General features: G+C 39.1%; 1 protein-coding gene across 3 annotated transcripts; it reads right to left on the reverse strand.

The window, feature by feature from the left end:
• Positions 1-25,610, reverse strand: LOC115219239. 3 transcript variants are annotated; one of them, XM_036508630.1, is made up of 2 exons: positions 24,837-25,610; positions 1-325 (listed from the first exon to the last, which is right to left on the reverse strand). In XM_036508630.1, the coding sequence occupies exons 1-2, from the start codon at positions 25,525-25,527 to the stop codon at positions 27-29; spliced, it is 990 nt and encodes a 329-aa protein (XP_036364523.1). In that variant the 5' UTR covers positions 25,528-25,610; the 3' UTR covers positions 1-26. The 3 variants fall into 3 exon arrangements, with proteins under 3 accessions (XP_036364523.1, XP_029644883.1, XP_029645244.1); XM_029789023.2 differs by lacking the exon at positions 24,837-25,610 and adding an exon at positions 8,737-9,489; XM_029789384.2 differs by lacking the exon at positions 1-325 and adding an exon at positions 20,978-21,297 and having other exon boundaries at positions 24,837-25,607.
• Positions 25,611-25,960: the final 350 nt, after the last annotated feature.

Genomic DNA, 25,960 nt, shown 5'->3' on the forward strand with positions numbered 1-25,960 from the left:
TTAGTTACAAAAATATAGGATCAATTTTATTCAACTTTATACAAATGTTTGATACAGTAAATAAGGGCAGCAAATTTATCATTATTTCTGAAGTGAGATCTCCATGTAAATTCTGTTAAATAGGAGTTAAATAATGCTTTGTTATTACTCGAATGTTTACGTTGCAATTGTTTCTTAACTCTTGGCCACATCCTGTCAATATTTTTAGTGTGGCTTTCTGAATCATTTGGGTTTTCGTAGTCTATATATTCATGAGTGTATATGCCTTGTTCAATCTGGTCAATTTGAAGATATTCAGCCCATATGTCTGATACGATATGAGTGCCTGTAATGAAAGTAATGACATTTAATACAGAAATGAAAACTCACATCAACAGAATAACAGATGAAGTGAAAATAGTTTCAATGGAAAAGCAAAAGCAAATCGTACACCAAGAATAAATGGATCTTTTCGGTTTGAACAGCAGTTTTTTTCTAGCGGTGTCATATGAAATTGTCACCAATAATTATGACCCTACTATCGATCTATTGCATTTCAATCTATTTTAGGGTTAGGGTTAGGAGTGGGGGGAAGGGTATCTTTTTTTCTACACAAATGTAAATAAACCCAATCTGTTTCTTAAACGAGGGACATATTCATATGGCACAGAATGCTGTTTACCTCAATGGACGTCATTGATTGGTTGAAATTGCAGAAATTGAAGAAAAAAAACAACAAATATCTTACAAACTGTGGAATTTTCTCAATAAAGCCAAGAGAAAAAGATGTTTTATAAACACATTCTACCAGTATAGGAAGTTTAAAATTTTTTAGTTACCTAGAAATTATGTTAAAAACTGCCGTTCAAACCCAAAAGATCCGAATATATTGTTGTATCTTAGTGGCAACACCTGTTATTAAAAATTTAATCATCACCTATAGAAGCAGTAGCTCATCTTGAAGGAAGGTATCTCTAAGTGCCGAGTATAGTGTCAACAAACATATGCAAGTATTACATCATTTTGTACAGTTGCTTCACCTTTGGGAGTAAAAATTGGTGAGCATAGTCGTTGTTGAGAGAGTTTGCGACATACGCGACAGGTAACACCAGTTATAATTTTTTAAAGGGGATTTTCAAATTTGTCTTTCACTCTTTATTCTTTACTCATTTACTTGCTTCAGTCATTTGACTGCGGCCTTGCTGGAGCACCGCCTTTAGTCGAGCAAATCGACCCCAAGACTTATTCTTTGTAAGCCTAGTATTTATTCTATCAGCCTCTTTTGCCGAACAGTTAAGTGACGGGGACATAAACACACCAGCATCAGTTGTCAAGCAATGTTGGGGGGGGGGGACAAACACATATATATACATATACATATATACGACGGGCTCTTTTCAGTTTCCATCTACCAAATCCACTCACAAGGCTTTTGGTCGGCCCGAGGCTATAGTAGAAGACACTTGCCCAAGGTGCCACGCAGTGGGACTGAACCCGGGACCATGTGGTTGGTAAGCAAGCTACTTACCACACAGCCACTCCTGCACACTATTCAATTTTTACTGACAAACTTTACTTCCTCCAAAGCAATTGTCAACACCATCTTAGAAATATATTTCTATCTTTACTTGCTACACTATGACAGAAAACACAGGTATCTATTTATTTTCCTTCTTCACGGTTTGTTGATTCAACATTACAATTTTACAATCCTGTTAAGAATGTTAGAGTTACCTCTCTTAGATACTTAAATGAAAAATATTACCGTAAATCCTCGAGTATAGTCCGCCCTTGAGTATAATACGCAGGGGATTTTTAGGGGGCTGTACCTCTGAAAAACCTAAACCTTGTGTATAATACGCACCCCTTCTCTAACTTGAGTCAAGGAGGTCTATATAACGTCCTTGGTTTGTAAAAATGTATAGGCGCAGGAGTGGCTGTGTGGTAAGTAGCTTGCTTACCAACCACATGGTTCCGGGTTCAGTCCCACTGCGTGGCACCTTGGGCAAGTATCTTCTGCTATAGCCTCAGGCCGACCAAAGCCTTGTGAGTGGATTTGGTAGACGGAAACTGAAAGAAGCCCGTCGTATATATGTATGTATATATATATGTGTGTATGTTTGTGTGTCTGTGTTTGTCCCCCTAGCATTGCTTGACAACCGATGCTGGTGTGTTTATGTCCCCATTACTTAGCAGTTCGGCAAAAGAGACCGATAGAATAAGTACTGGGCTTACAAAGAATAAGTCCTGGGGTCGATTTGCTCGACTAAAGGCGGTGCTCCAGCATGGCTGCAGTCAAATGACTGAAACAAGTAAAAGAGTAAAGATAGGTAACGTCCTTTATTATTATTGTATATATAGTATAATGCAAACGTGTAGGTTTTTTTTCATGCATTTTGTTTGGGGGAAATAAAGAAATAACAGTAATAACGTCAGTGAAAAATAAATATTAAGTAAATTGCCTTTATATATTTATCACTATCAGTTACAAAAGCAAAAAACATTTATTCAAATCCTTCAAATTCAACATCACTTTCAGCATCAAATAATTGTTTCATTTGTTCTTCCGTAAACATGTCAGCATCATTGTAGTATATAAATCTCCGTCGTCGTCAGATTCATAGTCAACATCAGAAGATTCACTTTCATTTATTTCTGAATACTTTTATTTTAATAAATGTTGCTTACTGCAAGTTATGGATGATTCTTTTATGACTTCATTGCTTTCAGGCTTAGCTTAACCCTTTCGTTACTGTATTTATTTTGAGATGCTCTGTGTTTCTTTCAATTACTTTGAATATAACAAAGAATTTAGTAAAATAACTTAGTTATCATTCAGCTAATGCTAGGAACATAAATTGTGACTCAGGATTGGTAGAAGATTCTAATTCAAGACTTATGAAAACAAGACTTTTGTACTACAGAACCAGAGCCGGTTTCAGCCGGGTTGGTAACAAAAGGGTTAAGATATTTTCACACCAGACATCACAAAATGCGTCTGAATAAACATTGTCGGACAGCAAATAGACACTGCTTAGAAAATATTTTTCATTTTTAACCTCGTATATAGTACGCACTAGGGATTTTGACCTTTAAATTTCGGGGGAAAAAATGCGGATTATACTCGAAGATTTACGGTACCTAATGAAATATACTGCCTTTTCCTATGTTCCATTGTTTAGTGAGTCAAGTGAACGATCACTTTTATATAATGTTAAGCTTAATACCCTTGCAATAGATCCTAAAGAGACAACTAGTTCTAGAGCCACAGTTAAGGCAATCCATTTACAAGCTGGGCCAAGCTGATAAGAAAATAACCTATTTGCGTTGGTGCCATTACACATAGTGACTAACTTTGGTATGGTGTACAAAACATGCTGCCTGTTTTAAACCATCGTCTACACCTTGGATGCTTTTAAAAAAATTGGTTTTGTTACTAGCAATCCTTTCTCTTATTGCCCTATCAGTCAGTATATATTCCAACATTCTGTTCATAGCTTGTAGATCTCTCCAACAAGAATGGGATTTGGAGGTAACCCAGTGAAACTACAGAAGTAATAACTGGATGGAAGCACTCCGTCGGTTATGACGATGAGGGTTCCGGTTGATCCGAATCAACGGAACAGCCTGCTCGTGAAATTAACGTGTAAATGGCTGAGCACTCCACAGACACGTGTACCCTTAACGTAGTTCTCTGGGATATTCGGCGTGACACAGAGAGTGACAAGGCCGGCCCTTTGAAATACAGGTACAACAGAAACAGGAAGTAAGAGTGAGAGAAAGTTGTGGTGAAAGAGTACAGCAGGGATCACCACCCCCTGCCGGAGCCTCGTGGAGCTTTTAGGTGTTTTCGCTCAATAAACACTCACAACGCCCGGTCTGGGAATCGAAACCGCGATCCTATGACCGCGAGTCCGCTGCCCTAACCACTGGGCCATTGCGCCTCCACTAGAAGTAATAACTAAAGCACTTCGGAATTTGAAAAGCAATATCCCTGGTTTCTTTCTCCATTTCACTCAACAAGTTTTTCTTCTAAACATTATAAAACATCTAAGAATCTATCAGTTCGATAAAGTTATATCATCTTTCTCTCCACTACTAAATACTAACATAATTTGAATAAAGTGAATAGGCACAGGAGTGGCTGTGTGGTAAGTAGCTTGCTTACCAACCACATGGTTTTGGAATCAGTCCCACAGCGTGGCACCTTGGGCAAGTGTCTTCTTCTATTGCCTCAGCCCAACCAAAGCCTTGTGAGTGGATTTGGTAGACGGAAACTCAAAAGAAGCCTGTAGTATATATATGTATATATATGTGTGTGTGTGTGCATGTTTGTGTGTCTGTGTTTGTCCCCCTAGCATCGCTTGACAACCAATGCTGGTGTGTTTATATCCCCATCACTTAGCGGTTCGGCAAGAGAGACCAATAGAATAAGTACTAGGCTTACAAAGAATAAGTCCTGGGGTCGATTTGCTCGACTAAAAGTGGTGCGCCAGCATGGCCACATTCAAATGACTGAAACAGGTAAAAGAGTAAAAATGAGTAAAGGAGTATGTGTATATATATAATCTCCCTTTTCTTTTCTTCTTTTAAATGGATATAAATAATATATATATATATACAAATATGAGAGAGAATCCACTATGTCGACGCTCTTACGCTAGATATAGATCCGCAAAGGGACTGAAACACTAAGAATTGTTCTCGTGTTAATATATAGCGTGCAGTTCAACAAATTATATTTTATGACATACTCCACCGATGATCTGAGGATAATTATGTAAGTAAAATTGCATAATTTATTAACAGTGAAACAATTGTATGGGGTTAATCTATATTTTTGTTATTTTTCATTTGTCCTGCTCACTTACGTTCTTGGTGTATTGAATTTTTCTCGAGAACAATTCTTAGTGGTTCAGTCCCTTTGCAGATTTATATCTAGCGTAAGAGCGTCCACATAGTGGATTCTCTCTCATATTTGTGTATTAATAATATTTACTGAATCTCAGTCTTTTATGCGCTAAACCACAGGTGTTAAATTGATGTTATTAAATTAATATCCAATTTTTTCACCCTCATTTTGACTTATATGTATATATGTGTAGGAGTGGCTGTGTGGTAAGTAGCTTGCTAACCAACCACATGGTTCCGGGTTCAGTCCATCTTGGGCAGGTGTCTTCTGCTATAGCCCCGGGCCGACCAATGCCTTGTGAGTGGATTTGGTAGACGGAAACTGAAAGAAGCCTGTCATATATATGTATATATATGTATATATGTGTATGTGTATGTGTTTGTGCGTGTGTGTGTTTGTCCCCCTAGCATTGCTTGACAACCGATGCTGGTGTGCTTACGTCCCCGTCACTTAGCGGTCCGGCAAAAGAGACCGATAGAATAAGTACTGAGCTTACAAAAAGAATAAGTCCTGGGGTCGAGTTGCTCGACTAAAGGCGGTGCTCCAGCATGGCCGCAGTCAAATGACTGAAACAAGTAAAAGAGTATATATATATATATATATATATTGAATGAAACAAGTATAGGGACTTACATGCTGGACTTAAAGTTTTCGTGTAAACAATATGATAATAGTTGCACACTGCTATTGTAAGTCTGATGCCCATCTCTTTCACTCTTATCTTTATTGTAGCTAGGCCACAGCTTGGATTTGCAACAATGTCACATTAAGCAATCATTCTTTTAGCATCTCAATCATCATCATCATCATCATCATTTAGCGTCCGTTTTCCATGCTAGCATGGGTTGGACGGTTCAACTGGGGTCTGGGGAGCCCGAAGGCTGCACCAGGCCAGTCAGATCTGGCAGTGTTTCTACAGCTGGATGCCCTTCCTAACGCCAACCACTCCGAGAGTGTAGTGGGTGATTTTATGTGCCACCGACACAGGTGCCAGACGAGGCTGGCGAACGGCCACGCTCGGATGGTGTTTTTATGTGCCACCGACACAGGTGCCAGACGAGGCTGGCAGACGGCCACGCTCGGATGGTGTTTTTATGTGCCACCGACAATGGTTTGTGATATTGCTTGCAACAATAATTTCTGTTGTTTAATGAAATTTGATCAAGATCCTATCAAAAATTGTGATAAACGGTTTGTAAAATAATAATGATCTTTCGATAAGTATTTTAAATGGCCAACAAAAGTTTAAGTTGGCTTCCTGTCAACAAACAATATATTTGACATTTAGTTCTTCGATTATATATTGCCACTAAACTATGCAATCAGTTACTTTCAATTTTGAGACTTATGCACAAAAATTTTAAGATGAATCACTAAATTTGTGTGAAAAATCAGGTAATGTGTATATAGTTTATGATACACACACATCTATGGGAATGTGTGTATACTGACACATACACAATATTTTCTAATATGAAGGTGGTGAGCTGGAAGAAACATTTGCACGCTGGGCTGAATGCTTAGCGGTATTTCGTCTGCCGCTACGTTCTGAGTGCAAATTCCGCCAAGGTTAACATTGCCTTTCAACCTTTCGGGGTCAATTAAATAAGTACCAGTTACCTAATTCTTCTTCAAATGAGTCTTTCTTAATTGTAATAATTTCCCTTCTTCATGTAATCGACTTAATCCGTTTGTCTGTCCTTGTTTGTCCCCTCTATGTTTAGCCCCTTGTTGGTAGTAAAGGTATTTCATCTGTCTTTACGTTCTGAGTTCAAATTCCGCTGAGGGTGACTTCGCCTTTCATCCTTTTGGGCTCAATAAATTAATTACCAGTTACATACTGGAGTCGATCTAACAGACACGCCCCCTCTCCCAAAATTTCGGGCCTTGTGCCTAGGATAGAAAAGAATATTTTCAAATGTGATCTCAGCTGAAATCATAGCTAATTTGTATTATAACCGTAGTCTTTAGAAAGATATCAAAATATTTGTAACACTGATTTGGTGCTTCCAGCAAATGATTCACGATTACCATTTTCTCCTCTGTAGGTTAATTTTGTACTTTGGTACTACTAGCGAACAGTGGTCCCGGCGCGCGCACGCGCTTACTCGCGCTAGCTAGTCATGACTAGTCGATCCTTACGTTGTGCTTTCGTGTGTTATTTACTTTGTTTAACAAAAATATTTACTTTGTCTTTTACTTACTTTGTTTAACAAAAATTATGGCAATCTTTCGTCTCTAGTAGACCTTTCCGTCGATTTCCGTAAAAAAAAATTTTTTTTTTTTACATATGGGCTTGCGGGAACTTTTGAAGTAATGAGAGCGAAAGAGACTAAGAGAAAGCGATTGTATGACGAGGGAAGTTCTTTTGAAGTTACCGTGCATGGGAGCATTGATGTACATGTGTGTGTATGTGTGTGTGTGTGTGTGTGTGTTTGATGGGGTGTAGGAGACAGACAGTATGTTGTGTAAGTGAAGTGCTTCTGTTAGTGTGTGCGAAGAGACAGAGAGAGTAATGTGTCTCTTTCGCTCTCATTACTTCAAAAGTTCCCGCAAGCCCATATGTAAAAAAAAAAAAAATTTTTACGTAAATCAACGGAAAGTTCTACTAGAGACGAAAGATCCCCAAAATTATTTATTTTGTGTTTTATTTACTTTGCTACGTAGTCGTTGTAGGATCGACTAGTCACGACTAGCTAGTTCGCTAGTAGTACCTTGTACTTATTCCGAAAGATGATCACATTATGATTAGTAATTAGCTTCAGTAATTTTTTAAAATTAAAAATCGCTTTCTTTTGTTGTTGTTTTACCACGAAATGTATATTCGATAGTTTGGACGGCGATCTCACGGTATAATTTACAGCTTTTGCTTTCTAAAACATAGGCTTTCTTTTCAAGAAATAGTCATTAAAAGATATGCATCACAAAGGAAAGTTAACGGGAGCTAAATTCAGAGGCGGAGCATCAAACTGTAATTATGCCTGACATCGTTTTGATTATTGTTCGACAATTTCTGGTACATTTGTAATTTATGTCTCACGATTCTAGCAGTTCTATAGCATATAGAGATAGAGGCAAAAGCCAGCAATAATGAAAACTACTAGAGTGGCTGTGTGGTAAGTAGCTTGTTTACCAACCACATGGTTCCGGGTTCAGTCCCACTGCGTGGCACCTTGGGCAAGTGTCTTCTACTATAGCCTCGGGCCGATTAATGCCTTGTGAGTGGATTTGGTAGACGGAAACTGAAAGAAGCCCGTCGTATATATATATATATATATATATATGCGTGCCTGTGTTTGTCCCCCTAGCATTGCTTGACAACCGATGCTGGTGTGTTTACGTCCCAGTAACTTAGCGGTTCGGCAAAAGAGACCGATAGAATAAGTCCCGGGGTCGAGTTGCTCGATTAAAGGCGGTGCTCCAGCATCGCCGCAATCAAATGACTGAAACAAGTAAAAGAGTACTGATAGAAAAGATCCCCGAGGAATTAAAAGTTGAAGTGGTACGTTATACGCCAAGATCGCCATTTTGACATATATTCGTGTTGACTTAATTGTTGAAATGTCAATTTCGCAAATTTTCCTCGGTGTTGTGGGCCGTATATCAACTGGAACTAAGTGTATTTTCACTTGGAAATTTAAATTAAAAGCTCTGTTGATGATGTGATTTCACATGTGCCTGTTGTTTCATATAGATACAAGGCCATAATTATTCAGTGACAGTGCGATGGAAAGAAAACAGAACAAAAACGATAGGAAGAGAATTGGCAAAACAGTGTTTTAAGAATAGTCAAAGATCTGAAGACAATGCAGGTCAAAGAAAACCATAGATATTATTTATCATACCTGGTAAAATCCATCGGATAATTGCAGCTTCGAAAGCTTCTTTGTTTTCATGTTCAATGGGTACAAGGAAACATTTGTCGGTGCCACGTTCGATTCCACCAAAAACGCAAAATCCTTTCACATGTTTTTCATTAGGCTTAGATCTAGAAAATGTGGTTACATCTATTTCGACGACTTTTGGTTCACCTGTCTGTAAATCGAAGCCGCCAATTTCAGGTGGGTCGTCTAATTCTTTGGGGTGGTCTTCCAGGAACCGTTCTAGCAGTTCTCGGATGAGCCGGAACAGATCAATAGTCGACTTGGGACAGACGTTTGTTTCGTGGGTCATTTCAGTGTGTAGATAATCTCTCGACCACATATACATAAGCCATATGAATGTTGTCAGCGAGAGGTGGCTATTCTCGAAAAAGGACCCCTTCCGGATCGATCGGACGAAGTTATGCTTCCGACATCTCCACCGTTTTCCATCGATCCCTTTCTTGTAGCCGACGATCGAACAGGGTTTGCCACAGATGAGGCACTGAAAGGAATTGCTTATGAGCTTGTATTTCGCCAACCAGGAAATTGCTACATCACTGGTGGAGGTTTGTTGGAAGAGATCGGAGAATGTCCAAGACTCCTGCCTAATTCTTTCATCGTCGACATCGTCAGTGCATAACATTTTATAGCTCGATCGTTTACCGCGTGACATCGTATTTCAAATGAAATAACAAAAACATTGCAAACACAATCGTAATACGAAACTATTACTCACAAGAAAATATCAGTTTCGTATGAATTAATTTTAATTATCACAAGTAATTAATTCATTGCGACAACAAAACAAAAAAGTTTTCATTCATTCTAAGTTTGAAATCTGGTTTTTCGAAAGTCCTCTGCCCCACCCACCCCAGGGTCGTCAGCGCGCACTTTTTTTTCATTCATATTCGTTTTCTACATACTTATAAACACTCACCAGGCTGGTTAATAATTGGGTTTTTTTGGCAATATTTCGTCTCTAGTAGACTTTTCCGTCGATTTCCGTAAAAAAATTTTTTTTTCCATATGGGCTTGCGGGAACTTTTGAAGTAATGAGAGCGAAAGAGACTAAGAGAAAGCGATTGTATGACGAGGGAAGTTCTTTTGAAGTTACCGTGCATGGGAAGCATTGATGTACATGTGTGTGTGTGTGTGTTTGATGGGGTGTGGGAGACAGACAGTATGTTGTGTAAGTGAAGTGCTTCTGTTAGTGTGTGTGAAGAGACAGAGTAATGTGTGAAAGAAAGAGATAACTGAAATTTTTTACTCGGTGTATATGTATATGTATATGTATGTATATTACTTCAAAAGTTCCCGCAAGCCCATATGTAAAAAAAAAAAAATTTTACGGAAATCGACGGAAAGGTCTACTAGAGACGAAAGATCGCCTTTTTTTTTGTTCCCCCCACCCTGGGTGGAGATGTTTATATCGACCGAAATTTCAACTTGTTAGTGCTTCTTCCTAAGTCCCACGTCCGCCGCATCTGGTTATAGAAAATCTGCCTCAGTAAACCCTAAGTGACCTATGCAAATATGGAAAAGCTGACGTTAAAATGATGATGATTATGATGTCCTGATCAAGGATGCACTTACGGGCGAAATGCGTAGCCGTATTTCGTCTGCCGTTACGTTCCGAGTTCAAATTCCGCCGAGGTCGACTTTGCCTTTCATCCTTCCGGGGTCGATAAATTAAGTACCAGTTACGCACTGGGGTCGATGTAATCGACTTAATCCGTTTGTCTGTCCTTGTTTGTCTCCTCTGTGTTTAGCCCCTTGTGGGCAGTAAAGAAATATATATCAATTTGCATTTTAATTTGCCAGAGTAAACCTTTGAATTAAAAATACTTAAATTAGGGCGAAAGATGGATACTTTCATACAAAAAAGAATATGAATCAAGAAAGTTTCAAGAAAATTACTTAAGTTCCGTATTTCTGAAGAAGTTAATTGAACTATTTTCAGTCTCGTTTTATGTTATTAAAAATTTTTTTCGAAAATTTATGATTTTTATCAAACCTAAACCTTACTGGTCATGGGATATGCTAGAAACAACAGCCAAATCTCCCTTAAATCACACACCTTTTTATATGAATTATTTTTTTCTTTTTACCAAAAAGTCTTCTCCTAAAGCTTTTAATTGCGTTGTACACCAAAAAACTCATTATACATAGTGCCCACAAAATCGACCAAAATCAGTCCAGGAAAAAAAAATTTCCTTTTCTGCAATTTTTTTTTTTTTTTTTTTTGCTAAAATTATAGTCCAGAGCATTTGCAAAGGGCACCTTGAAAAAAAAGAATCTGAAAATTCGCCATCAAAACAGAGAAATTTCAATATGCTGCTGCTTACTAAGTACGACATCAGCCCAAGATGCCCTTCCTGTCACCAATCCTTACCTGTTTCAAAGCAAGGAGTGGCTGTGTGTTAAGTAGCTTGCTAACCAACCACATGGTTCCGGGTTCAGTCCCACTGCATGGCATCTTGGGCAAGTGTCTTCTGCTATAGCCCCGGGCCGACCAATGCCTTGTGAGTGGATTTGGTAGACGGAAACTGAAAGAAGCCTGTCGTATATATGTATATATATATATATGTATGTGTGTGTGTGTTTGTGTGTCTGTGTTTGTCCCCCTAGCATTGCTGGTGTGTTTACGTCCCCGTCACTTAGTGTTTCGGCAAAAGAGACTGATAGAATAAGTACTGGGCTTACAAAAGAATAAGTCCCGGGGTCGATTTGCTCGACTTAAGGCGGTGCTCCAGCATGGCTGCAGTCAAATGACTGAAACAAGTAAAAGAGAGTAAAGAGTAAGGTAATATTTCTCAGAATATTGCAGATAAATGTCACTGCTTGTATAATAGTGACATTCAGTTGCAAATATCATTTGATGTCAAGACAAGGAGGTACAAATACCCACACACAACAAGAATCCTAAGTATATAGATATGTGAATTCCACTATTTCTTCAGTCATTACTTACTTGAAGACACTTTTAACTCTCAGGCAAACCCAAAGAAGCAAGAGACTAGCTCAACAAAAATAAAATATTACTAACCTTTAACATGTGGAGGCACATGGCCTAGTGGTTAGAGCAGCAGACTCATGGTTGAGGGATCGTGGGTTCGAATCTCAGACCAGGCGATGTGTGTGTTTATAAGCGAAACAGCTAAGCTCCACGTGGCTCCGGCAGAAGGTAATGGCAAAACTTCTGCTGACTCTTTTACCACAAGTTTCTCTCACTCTTTCCTCCTGCATCTTGCAGCTCACCTGTGACAGACCGGCGTACCGTCCAGGTGGGGAACCTATACGGCAAGGAGACAGGGAAACTGGCCTTTATGAGCCAGGCATGGCTCGAGAAGGAACAAACAATCTTTAATATGGTATCAGATATTCTGTTTTCCAGTAGTCTATACTACACAGGTATCCACTCTCAAGGCTTTCATTGGCCTAAGGCTATAATAGTAGGTGTCACACAGTGGGTCTGAACTCAGAATCCTGTGGTTGATAAGCAAACTTTTTACCACACAACAACACCTTATTGTCATTTTTTTCTTATATTATATTTTTGAATCTATGGTTCTGTTTCAAACTGCTGTGATCAACTTGCTCTTAATGGAATAAGAAGCTGTTATCATAACTCTTTCGTTACTGTATTTATTTTGAGATGCTCTGTGTTTCTTCCAATTATTTAAAATATAACGAAGAATTTAGTAAAATAACATGTTTATCATTAAGCTAGTGTTAGGAACATAAACTGTGACTAAGTTTTGGTGGAAGATTTGAATTCAAAACTTATGAAAACAAGACATTTATACTAAAGAGCCAGAGCCGGTTTCAGCCGGGTTGGTAACAAAAGGGTTAGTAACCCTGATGTGATCTGAATACACAGCAATCTTCTGCACAGACAGAAGTATAAAGTCACAAATATGAATTTCATGAAGAAAAGCCTTGATCTGGTTAAAATATTTTCCTGGTGTCAAAACGAAGGAAGATCACCAACCAGATGTAAGCACAAATTACCCCAAACTATTTAATTTTATTCGTTAAGTCAGGACAAACACTTCTTTCATCAAAGCGTGAGCACTCAAATCATCGGCTGGCTATTTTGGTTGAAGATAAACAGCAACAAACAACACGGTGGGTGGAACGTGATCTTTCCAAAGGTCAGCACAAATTTTGCATTAGCCGCCAAGGGGTAAGGGAGATAACTTTGATGTAAGATTATGAAATTGAGTTCCGAAGCAGAGAGGACTGAAAAAGTGTCCTGCATATGGTTAAGCAAACGTCATTATTAAATTTGTTCATTCTAAAGGCTATGGTGATGTAGGTTCGAAATATCTGTGATAGCGGCAAGGTGGTGCACTAAAGTAAAATACCGTACGGTAATTATAAAACAAGGCGGCGAGCTGGCAGAAACGTTAGCACGCCGGATGAAATGCTTAGCGGTATTTCGTCTGTCGTTACGTTGTGAGTTCAAATTCCGCCGAGGTTGACTTTGCCTTTCATCCTTTCGGGGTCGATAAATTAAGTACCAGTTCCGCACTGGGGTCGATGTAATCGACTTAATACCTATGTCTGTCCTTGTTTGTCCCCTCTGTGGGATAAGCATGGTGATGTAAGGCCGTTGCATAGTTTCTGAAGTGAATGCCCTTCTAAGCACCAACCACTTTGCAGAGTGTACTGGGTGATTTGTATGTGGCACCTACACCAGTGCTTTTTACATGGCACCATCATAGATGTAACTGAAGTGAATAGTTAAAAGGAATATTCTTCTGCTTACAGGTGTTAATAATAAATGAGTCAGTCAAATCACAAAGTGGCATAACTTCACTTTGGCACTCACCCAATCACCAACATTGTTTCCTTATAACTTCCTCAATAATGCATAATATATGTAAACACATATATATAAATATTAAATTTCTAAATATCTCATAGAGATATGTACGGTGGTGGGGGTGATAGAGTGGTTGTATACTGTCAATTTAATGTGACAGTAGGGGATTACACCACCACTGTTTAGCCCTAGGAAGCATCGACGCTTCCTGTCGGCTTCAACACATTTCCTGTGTCCAGCTGTTGGGGGTATTTGTCTCCTCTTCGTAAATATATAAGGACACAGGAAATGTGTCGACGCCATCAGGAGGCGTCGATGCTTCCTAGGGCTAAACAGCGGTGGTGTAATCCCTTACTGTCACATTAAATTGACAGTATACAACCATTCCATATATATATATATTATGAAAATCTTTTTACATCATTTCACTTAGACTGTGGCCATGCTGGGATACCACCGTGAAGGATTTGGTTGAACAAATTTGACTCCAGAGCTTATTTTTCGCTCAAAGCATAAAAAAGAAAACAAAAATTCAAGCCTATAGAACAGTGGTTCCTAATGTGGGCAGTATTGCCCAACCCCCTGGGGTCAGTGGAAAGTTCCAAATGGGGGTCATTAAAGAAAAGCGGGGCGATGATGGGGTAGCGATTCGTGTAAAAACAAACAAAATAGTGGGTTCATTAGGTCAAATTCTATTTGTGAAATACAATTGCTTTGAATTTGCTTCAGAAAGAGGTCTATGCTTGTGATGGTTAGTTGGGGTGGGGGGCGCTATGAATGTGGCCTGGGTGTCAAGGGGGCGGCAACCTGAAAAAGTTTAGGAACCACTGCTACAGAAGAAAACACTTGCCCAAGGAGTTACCCAGTGGGACCAAACCCAGAACCATAAAGTTACAAAGTGAGCTTTTTAACCAACCTGTGCTTATATTATTGATTCCTTGCATCCATAGCTCAGTTCCTTGAATCCTTGGCTCAATTCCTTAAATTCACAGCTCAGCGAGCCAGTTACTATGCTTCATTTGCTAGGGTTGTGGGTTCAAGTACAGGTATATGAACGTCTTTCCAATGATTCTTTATACACATCCAACCATCTTACAGTTTTTAAAAAATTACCATGGGATTTCCACGGGCATGGTTAGTCAAAAATAATAACATTTTATAAGCAACTTTTGCATATCTACCCGAGTGCACCCTGCTCTACACTGACATTGTTCCATGATAACTTTCAGAAAAATGTATATATTTTAATTAAATTTTCAACAAGCATAGGCGCAGGAGTGGCTGTGTGGTAAGTAGCTTGCTTACCAACCACAGGGTTCCGGGTTCAGTCCCACTGCGTGGCATCTTGGGCAAGTGTCTTCTGCTATAGCCCCGGGCCGACCAATGCCTTGTGAGTGGATTTGGTAGACGGAAACTGAAAGAAGCCTGTCGTATATATGTATATGTATGTGTGTGTGTGTTTGTGTGTCTGTGTTTGTCCCCCTAGCATTGCTTGACAACCGATGCTGGTGTGTTAACGTCCCCGTCACTTAGCGGTTCGGCAAAAGAGACCGATAGAATAAGTACTGGGCTTACAAAGAATAAGTCCCGGGGTCGATTTGCCCAACTAAAGGCGGTGCTCCAGCATGGCCGCAGTCAAATGACTGAAACAAGTAAGAGTAAGAGTAAGTATCTTCCAGATGGTGTAGATTCTGATTACATTAGAATTTGTAGTAAAATATTTGGATCTTTTCGGTTTGAACAGCAGTTTTTTAAAATAATTTCCCCATAACTAAACACTTTTAAACTTCATATACTGGTAGAATGTGATTATAAAACATCTTTTTCTCTTGGCTTTATTGAGAAAATTCTATAGTTTGTAAGATATTTGTTGTTTTTTTTCTTCAATTTCTGCAATTTCAACCAATCAATGACGTCTATTGAGGTGAAAACATTCAGAGCCGTATGAATATGTCCCTCGTTTAAGAAACAGATTGGATTTATTTACATTTCTGAAGAACAAAAGGTACCCTTCCCCCTAACCCTAAAACAGATCGATACTAGGGTTATAATTAAAGGTGACAATTTCATATGACACCGCTAGAAAAAACTGCCGTTCAAACCGAAAAGATCCAAATATTTTTTCGGTGGGGTGAGGAGAAGAGTCTTAAATAATTTACATGAACCAACTTTGTTTTCCTCATAACTTTCAGAAGAATGAGTATAAATTTTTCTGTAAATACCTTTCAGATAGTGTAGATTACAATTATATCAGCAGTGTACACATACAGGGTCATCGAAAAAGGTTTCTGTGATTTTAGTTGTCAATTGCACTAGCTGTAAGCAAACGATTTTTATAAAATCAACGTAGGAGTGGCTGTGTGGTAAGTAGCTTGCTAACCAACCACATGGTTCCGGGTTCAGTCCCACTGCGTGACATCTTGGGCAAGTGTCTTCTGCTATAGCCTCGGGCCAACCAAAGCCTTGTGAGTGGATTTGGTAGACGGAAACTGAAAGAAGCCAGTCGTATATATGTATATATATCTATGCATGTGTGTGTTTGTGTGTCTGTGTTTGTCCCCCTAGCATTGCTTGACAACCGATGCTGGTGTGTTTATGTCCCCGTTATTTAGCAGTTCGGCAAAAGAGACCGATAGAATAAGTACTGGGCTTACAAAAGAATAAGTCCCGGGGTCGAGCATGGCTGCAGTCAAATGACTGAAACAAGTAAAAAAGTAAAAGAGAGTGGGACTGTATAACAGCTGTAGGAGTTCTGCTATTAGCCACCGTGTTGTACTCGAAATGAGTGGGCGCATGCGCGATTATGGTGGTTGTATGGCAGAAAGCACATGTTGTGTGTGGTACGCTGAGTTTAAGTCAGTTGTTTTTGTGCAATGTCATTTTTGGCGTACTTATGGACAAGATCCACCTGCAGACAAAACCATTGTTCGTCGGTTTAACCAGTTTGAAGAAACTGGAAATATAAACATTAAACCTCCAGGCCAGCCACGCACATCGGAAGAGAATGTGGAGATCTTTTCCTTTTGATGGACGGAATTTTCTAGTAAACTAAACAATTTGAAACTTCGTATACTGGTAGAATGTGTCAAAAGAAAACATTATTGTAAACAAAATTGTAATTTGTAAGTTTAACGTAGTTTAATTCTTCGAATTTTAACCAATGAAATGCCAGCATTTGAGCTGAAGTCATTTGCTGCGTTATCGATATTGATAAACAAACATAGCAGACGCACATATATTCAGATACATACACACGTACACTTGCACACACACACACACACTCTGTCACGCACTCTCTCTCTCTCTCTCTCTCTCAAACACATGCATATACATTTGCATGAGACTGTCATGTTTTGATACAACTAAGAAGTCCATCACTCGACGTAGTTTGGAACTTCGTATGCCTAAAACAGCAATTCAAAATGTGCAGCATAAACACCTAAGACTGCATGCTTACAAAATTCAAATGAGACAAAATTAAGGAGACACATAGGCCTCAAATATAGGCGTTGAATTTGCTGTAACGATGCTGAGAGAAATTGATGAAGATGATAGTTATCTTAACAGAATTGTATTTAGTGATGAAGCAGCATTCCACATAAATGGTTGTGTTAACCGACATAACAGTCGGATATGAGGGGGCTCAGTGACCCAAAGGAGTTTTCCAGTACGTCCGTGATTCGCCCAGGGTTAATGTGTGGTGTGGACTTCGGCATAATCGTGTTAGCTCTTTCATGTTAGCAGAAAACACGATTGCGGCGATAGTTACTTGGACATGCTAGAAATTTATGTGTTCCGTCAAATTGCAGACATTGAAAGAGAAAATGGAATAAGTGAAATCTTCCAGCTGGACGGAGCGACGGTTCACTACAGCCATAATGTGAAAACTCCTCAAACCAAAGAAAACTGTAGATTCTATTAATGATACCTGGTAAAATCTATCAGATAACTGCAGCTTCGAAAGTATCTTTATTTTCATACTCAGTAGGTGCCAAGAAACATGTCAACTCCACAAAGTGGTACAGGTCTTTTGCAGTATTGTATTGCATTTCACCTGTTGACATGGTCCACTGTCATCTACTATGGCTGTAGCATCTTAAAATTGTTCTTCATCATCTCATTCCAAGCCATTTTTTTGCTTTTTTTTTCACACAGGTACTATTTATTTTGAGTAGTCAGCTCATACTCATGCAGATGTCACTCTTTCTTGCATGCTACATCTGATACAGATACACACACACACGTGTACTGATTATGACTTCTCTAGCTTTCCATAGTTTGTTTCTATCATTTGATCCTGTCAAACCTACATACATTCACTATAGAAACAACAATTACAGCCACTACAAGAATTTTGAAATTTCAATTCATTGGTCAATTTCATCTAACGTTTTAATTTTCATTTGAAGATGAAATAATCTGACATAGTCAGTTCAATGCTTTCCATTGGTGAAAATTAGCCAATCAGTTTCACTCATCAAAATCTAAGCAAACTCCCATTGGGAAGCCTATCGCTCACTGTTTAAAACACCTAATCCACAAATTTAATCAGTGAGATACTAGTGGCCTTAGTAGCTAGGAAACCAGCCTATATTATTTTACTATTTTACGAAAGGCAGTGAGCTGGCAGAAACGTTAGCACGCCGGGCGAAATGCGTAGCCGTATTTCGTCTGCCGCTATGTTCTGAGTTCAAATTCCGCCGAGGTCGACTTTGCCTTTCATCCTTTCGGGGTCGATAAATTAAGTACCAGTTACGCACTGGGATCGATGTAATCGACTTAACCCGTTTGTCTGTCCTTGTTTGTCCCCTTGTGGGTAGTAAAGAAATAGATATTATTTTACGATTTGCAAACGCTCCCACAATCATTACCATGATTGTTGCACAAACTTTCTATTTCATGCTCACTTATTCTCAGTGAAATTACACAAGAAAAATTCACACACATATTCTCATTTGAAAATACTCAGTAACACTCACACGTAGATAGGCAGATGGGCAGTGTTGTTATTTTCCTTTCTTTTCACCTCATACAACTCTTTACCAATTCTCTTTTACATCAAGGTAAAACAAAGAGCTGTATGTCTTGAAACTCCCCCCCATCCAACTTTTACCACTGGTTCTTGGGCAGAATCAGCTGTTTCAATCAATTCAACATTTATCCAGGTTATCATGAACTTGTGAAATGTATTCAGTTCTATTCTTTTACTTGTTTCAGTCATTTGACTGCGGCCATGCTGGAGCACCACCTTTAGTCGAGCAAATCGACCCCGGGACTTATTCTTTGTAAGCCCAGTACTTATTCTATCGGTATCTTTTGCCGAACCGCTAAGTAACGGGGACGTAAACACACCAGCATCGGTTGTCAAGCAATGCTAGGGGGACAAGCACATACACATATATATATATACATATATATGACAGGCTTCTTTCAGTTTCCGTCTACCAAATCCACTCACAAGGCATTGGTCGGCCCGGGGCTATAGCAGAAGACACTTGCCCAAGGTGCCACGCAGTGGGACTGAACCCAGAACCATGTGGTTGGTAAGCAAGCTACTTACCACACAGCCACTCCTGCGCCTATGTATGTTTCACAGTTCCTTTGGTACAATAAAAATTTGTTGGGATTCAAATAGATGTACAACTGGTTTTCTCAAAAAACGTCTTATCAAAATATCTTGGAAAATAAAATCCTATCAGATAAGTTTGTGCTCTGTTAAATATCCAGTCATTTATTCTTTGATGAAAATGAACCTTCATGTGAAAATTGTAAAAGTGAATGGATCAGCCAACCTGCTAAAGAGTTGGCGGAATCATTAGCACGCCAGGCGAAATGCTTAGCAATATTTCGTTTGTGGTTACGTTCTGAGTTCAAATTCCGCCGAGGTCGACTTTGCTTTTCATCCTTCCGGGGTCGATAAATAAAGTACCAGTTACGCACTGGTGTCGATGTAATCGACTTAATCTGTTTGTCCCCTCTGTGTTTAGCCCCTTGTGGGCAATAAAGAAATAGGTATTTTGTCTGCCATTACGTTCTGAGTTCACATTCCACCGAGGTCGACTTTGCCTTTCATTCTTTCAGGGTCGATAAATTAAGTACCAGTAATGCACTGGGGTCGATGTAATCAACTTAATTCCTTTGTGTTCCCTTGTTTGTCCCCTCTACGTTTAACCCCTTGTGGGCAAGAAAGAAATAAGAGAGGGTAGTGAAGCATCCTCCAAATCACAACCTAACATCTTACAGAAAAAGGACAGCTTGAGCAACGTGGTCTTGGTGCAATGTCTCGGAAAAAGGGAGAAGCTATGTAGCCACTTGACCCCATAGAGATACCTTACATAAACTCATTTTTACCCCTGGGAAGAAGTGATTCACATCCATATGGCTTCTATCCTTTACACTGTCCAGCATGGGTGGTCCTACTTGGGATCTGCCAGTATAACTTTGAGGGTCATTGATGCACACAAGCTACCACTTTTCTACAAGGACTAGACCCTGAGGAAGATTAGTTTGCTGTAGAATTTGAATAAATCCCTCAAAAATACAGAATGGTCGTGACTGGAATACCTTTGATCATGTTTGCACAATCAAGACAGACATGGAACTAAACTTTCTTTAATCATTATGAAATGAAATCATCATCATCATCATCGTTTAACATCCGCTGACAGCATATACAGAAGATATGACAATGCTTTTGAAGGATTGACAATTTCCCTAAAGAGATTACTGAGGGAAGTTTCATGGTGTAATAATGAACAGACATGGTCAGTAATTTATTCAGTTCAAAGATTTTCTTCAACAGCCGTAGGAGTGGCTGCGTGGTAAGTAGCTTGTTTACCAACCACATGGTTCCGGGTTCAGTCCCACTGCATGGCATCTTGGGCAAGTGTCTTCTACTATAGCCTCGGGCCGACCAAAGCCTTGTGAGTGGATTTGGTAGACGGAAACTGAAAGAAGCCCGTCGTATATATGCATATATATGTGTGTGTGCGTGTGTGTTTGTGTGTCTGTGTTTGTCCCCCTAGCATTGCTTGACAACCGATGCTGGTGTGTTTATGTCCCCGTTACTTAGCGGTTCGGCAAAAGAGACCGATAGAATAAGTACTGGGCTTACAAAGAACAAGTCCCGGGGTCGAGTTGCTCGATTAAAGGCGGTGCTCCAGCATGGCTGCAGTCAAATGACTGAAACAAGTAAAAGAGTAAAGAGAGTAAGCCTGGAGATATAGTAGATGAGACTTACCCAAAGTGCCACGCAGTGGGATTGAACCAGAAGTCGTGTAGTTGCAATGTAACCTTCATAACCGCACAACTATGGCTGTGCCTGTAATTATTTTGGTCAATTTTTCTTAAGCACATGTTTAACAAAAATTATGATGTGAAAATTACACGACTGGCTACAAAAATATAAAAGCAAATTTATTAGACTTTATACAAATGTTTGATACAGTAAATTAGGGCAGCGAATTTATCGTTATTCTTAAAATGAGATCTCCACATAAATTCTGTTAAATGAGAATAAAATAAGGCTTTGTTATTAATTGAATGTCTTCGTCGTAGCTGTTGCCTGAATCTGAGCCACATTTTGCTGATATTTTGAATGTGGATCTCTGGGTCATTTGGGTTTTCATAGTCTATATATTCATGAGTGTATATGCCTTGTTCAATCTGGTCAATTTGAAGATATTCAGCCCATATATCTGATATAATATGAGTGCCTGTAATGAAAGTAATGAAGAGTTATTTATAAAAGATTTATACGTTTTTCCAAAGTTAAAAAACAAGTGAAACAGAGATTTAACATAGCAAAACTAAATCACAGACTTCACTCACCAAAAACATATTGATGTATCATAGTAATTTCAAAACTAAAATAATATAGTTACCATCTATATATGCAGTAATCTGTCTTGAAAGAAGGTATATCCAAGTGTGAATGACTACAGAGTCACATACTGTACTATATACTGATGTAATCTCCAGGGATACAGGCATCCAGCAACAGGACCTTCATAATGCTATGATGGACCGTGAAGTCTGGCGTAGCATGGTAAATTCCATTGTCTTGACCATGGTTAAACAATGATGGTGAGCAGTGAACAGAAATGTTAAACCATTTCATCTTCAAAGTTAATTTACAGATTCTGCCATTAAGATCTTACAATCCTGTTTTATGTGTTAGATTTCCCATGTTTAACATATTTAATCCCAAGAAGCTCAATTACTTCATGTAATATACTGCCTTTTGTTATAAGCTTCACTGTTTAGGACCCCTTGGATGCCATGACCCCTGGACTGGTGGTACGTAAAAAGCACCATCCGAATTGTGGCCGAAGCCAGTGCCGCCTCGACTGGCTTCCGTGCCGGTGGCACATAAAATGCACCAATCCGACCGTGGCCGTTGCCAGCCTCGCCTGGCAACTGTGCAGGTGGCACATAAAAAGCACCCACTACACTCACGGAGTGGTTGGCGTTAGGAAGGGCATCCAGCTGTAGAAACATTGCTAGATCAGACTGGGGCCTGGTGCAGCCTCCTGGCTTCCCAGATCCCCGGTCGAACCGTCCAACCCGTGCTAGCATGGAGAACGGACGTTAAACGACGATGATGATGATGATAATGATGTTTAATGAGTCTAAATTGACATGCACGACATTATGTAAAAGAAAAAAAAAGATGAACTGGCTGTCCAAGTATACAGGCATGTCCTCTATATACCCTCACTTTCAAGTGAGCTTAATCATGCAGGCTCGTGGGTGCTGGGGCTACATAAAAGTACCCATGTTGGTGTCACATAAAAGTACCCGTGTTGGTGTCACATAAAAGTGCCTGTGTTGGTGCCATGTAAAAGCACCCGTGTTGGTATCCTGTAAAAGTACATATGCCAGTGTGATGTAAACGCATCCAGCACACTTTGAAAAGTGGTTGATGTTAGGAAGGGCATCCAGCTGTAGAAACCATGCCAAATCAGTCTGGAGTCCGGTGCAGCTCTCCAACTTGCTAGCTCTGGTCAAACCTATTTCTTTACTACCCACAAGGGGCTAAACACAGTAGGGGACAAACAAGGACAAATGAATTAAGTCGATTACATTGACCCCAGTGTGTAACTGGTACTTAATTTATCGACCCCCGAAAGGATAAAAGGCAAAGTCGACCTTGACGGAATTTGAACTCAGAACATAACGGCAGGCGAAATACGGCTACGCATTTCTGCAGGTGTGCTAACGTTTCTGCCAGCTCGCCGCTCTGGTCAAACCATCCAACTCATGCCAGCATGGACAACAGACATCAAATGATGATGACACATGGTTACAAATCAAAGTTCAAAATTGTCTTAAATTTCACTTGCTGTAAATTGGGCTAAGCTTGTCATTCTGTAGATTAGTGCTTCTCAAACTATCTGATGTGGCATACTAGCAGGTGCCTTTTTTTTTTCAATGTGCCAGGGACCAGTAATATTTCTTAGTAATATTAATTTATACCAGAAACATATATAATGAATAAAAAAAACTACTAATAATGAAATTATTGTATACAGTGCTCAGGTGCACCACAACTTGTCAAAAATGCGTATAAAGCATATGCAGTAATGTACAAATGTCTGGAAAGTGAACAGTGTATGAGTCAGATACATGCCTGTGTGTTAATGGAGGGGAGAAAATCAGGTGTAGTGTTGGTGAATCTCAGGAAGCATGGAAGTTTTGAAGGATGCAGTGCTCCGACAACTAACAACTGATGCCGGCAGTTTGTTCCATGCTTCAGCAACTCTTAGCGTGAAAAAATATTTCCGAAAGTCATAGGAGCCGTGCTGTTTTCTGACTTTGTAAACATGTCTTGTGAGTGGATATGGTAGACGGAAACTGAAAGAAGCATGGACCCCCAAAAATCTTATATGGCCCTCCAGAGGTTATGGACCACTGCTCTAGAGCCCTAGTGTTGATAGAGTTTACATTTATATATATTAGTTTATTAAACGATACAGGTGTTAAAGGTATTTACAAAACCTAATACTATTATATTCATACTGATCTTTTTGTTACAGGTTTCGGACAGGTCTTGCACTATAAGAAGTGGGGATGTGCAGTTACATCGACGTTGCAAGGCCAGGTTGACATAATCAATCATTTTATTAACAACCAGATGTTGCAACTAAAGTCAGCTGTTGAGTGATTTCTGATCACAACAGAAACACAAGAATTAAACCGAATTCATTAATGTTTCGAATTAGATAAAAAAAACCATGAATAGAAAACCGTTGTAAAACAGGCCCAGATCGTGAAATAAAACGATAGCTACATGTAACAAAGCTAAAGTGGTCCAATTACTATGTCAAGGGGTTATAAGTAAGTATCGGTGAAGCTAATTTTTTTAAAAAGATAGACTGTTTAATGACCTAAAAATAAACAATTTAATGACGTGAAGCCTAACAACATTTTTGTGCTAAACCTGATTCTGTTTCTTCATAACTTTTTTGGAAAATGCATATTTAAAAAAAAAATTAAATTTTGCAGTGATAAGTTTTCGAGAAGTATAGATTATGCTAGCAAAATTAATAAATGCTTTCTGTAACAAACAAAAATCAGTAATAATAATAATGGTTTCAAATTTGGCACAGGGCCATCAAGTTCGAGAAGGGGTTAGGTCAATTACATCGACCCATTCCACCCCCAATATCCAACCGCCACTTATTTTATCAACTCCAAAAGGATGAAAAGGCTAAGTCGACAGTGGCGGCATTTAAACACAGAACAGAACAGAACAGAGAAGGCGGGAGACATAGTGTTAAGTATTTTACCCGGCGTGCTAACGATTCAGTTAGCTCGGGGCACACTTGTGTAGGTATGCCTAATAATAAATGAATAAATTAAAATATGGAAAAGTTTCAGATAATTTTCTTTTCACATCTTGAGCTCATTTCCTCAAAACCATTTTTTCTCCCTAAATCTTATCAACATAATCGTAATTTTCCCCACCGGAAACGTATTTATGTCGAATTACATTTAAAATTATGCATTTTATGAAGAAACAAAAGTTGAATGAATGAAAGGAGAATTATCCGAAACACCTCCCAGAAAAGTTTCTAAATTATATTAATATAATTGTGGTATACACCTTCAAAAACCCAATAGTAAATATAATTTTAAAATATGCATTTTACAAAAAAAAGAAAAGAAAAAAACAGGTAACAAAATCGGAAGGAGTAGCGCCAAACTTTGCACTTACACCTGATTTGAAAATCGTAGATTCTATTACTCATACCTGGTAAAATCCACCGGATAATTGCAGCTTCGAATGCATCTTTATTTTCATGTTCAATGGGTACAAGGAAACATTTGTCGGTGCCACGTTCGATTCCACCAAAAACACGAAATCCTTTCAAATGCCTTTTATTGGATTTAGATCTGGAAAATGTAGTTATGTCTATTTCAACAACTTTCGGTTCACCTGTCTGTAAATCGAAGCCGCCTATCTCAGGTGCGTCATCTATTTCGGTGGGGTGGTCTTCCAGGAACCGTTCTAGTAGTTCTCGGATGAGCCTGAACAGGTCAATGCTTGATGTCGTGCAGATGTCTGTTTCAAAGGTGATTTCATTATGCAGGTAATTTCTCGACCACATGTACATGAACCATAGGAACGTTGTCAAGGAGAGGTGACTGTTTTCGAAAAAGGACCCTTTGCGGACAGATCGAACGAAGTTATGCTTCCGGCAGCTCCATCGTTTGCCGTCGCCTCCGCTGTTGCGAGTGACGAACGAACAAGGGTTACTACAAGTGGGACACAGGAAAGAATTGCTTATAAGCTTGTATTTAGCTAACCACATCATCGCTGTATCTTTCGTGGAGGTCTGTTGGAAGAGATCGGAGAACGTCCAGGTCTCTTGCCTAATTTCTTCATCGTCTATGATGTCCGTACTTATCATTTTGCGGCTGGGTTGCTTAGGGCGAGACATTCTGATACAAAACCAAACCACGAAAAGGAATCAGGGAAGAAAATTTCTCTACAGGCGAAATCAAGATTCTTAAAGGAAATGTCAGTTTCGTATCAATCAATTTGCATCACAAATGAATGAATTAATTAATAATAATTAACATAAAATTTCTTATTCAGAAATATAGGACTTAATTCTAATAAAGTAACTTATTTGAAGCATTGCCTCTTTTCGTTAACAGAAAGGAAAAGATGCAATTTAATCTTTTTATTTTGTTTTTTTCTTTTTTTTTTAATGTTGGTAAACTTAGATTTTTAAATGTCAGCCTCGTTGTGAAATGTAAACAAATGTTGCATTTCAGATCCGAAAGGGGTGGAGTCCGGATCCAAAGCACCTTCATACATAAATAAACGGCGAGAACTTCTTTTGTTGTTGCTTCGCTTTTTTCAATAGT

Source organism: Octopus sinensis, linkage group LG14, assembly GCF_006345805.1.
Source record: "Octopus sinensis linkage group LG14, ASM634580v1, whole genome shotgun sequence".
Taxonomy (NCBI): Eukaryota; Metazoa; Mollusca; class Cephalopoda; order Octopoda; family Octopodidae; genus Octopus; species Octopus sinensis.

Coding starts and splice junctions, on each gene's coding strand:
- LOC115219239 (XM_036508630.1), bottom strand. CDS start 25,527: ATGTCTCGCCCTAAGCAACCCAGCCGCAAAATGATAAGTACGGACATC. Junction 326..24,836: donor TATCCGGTGGATTTTACCAG/GTATGAGTAATA, acceptor CTTTCATTACAG/GCACTCATATCGTATCAGAC.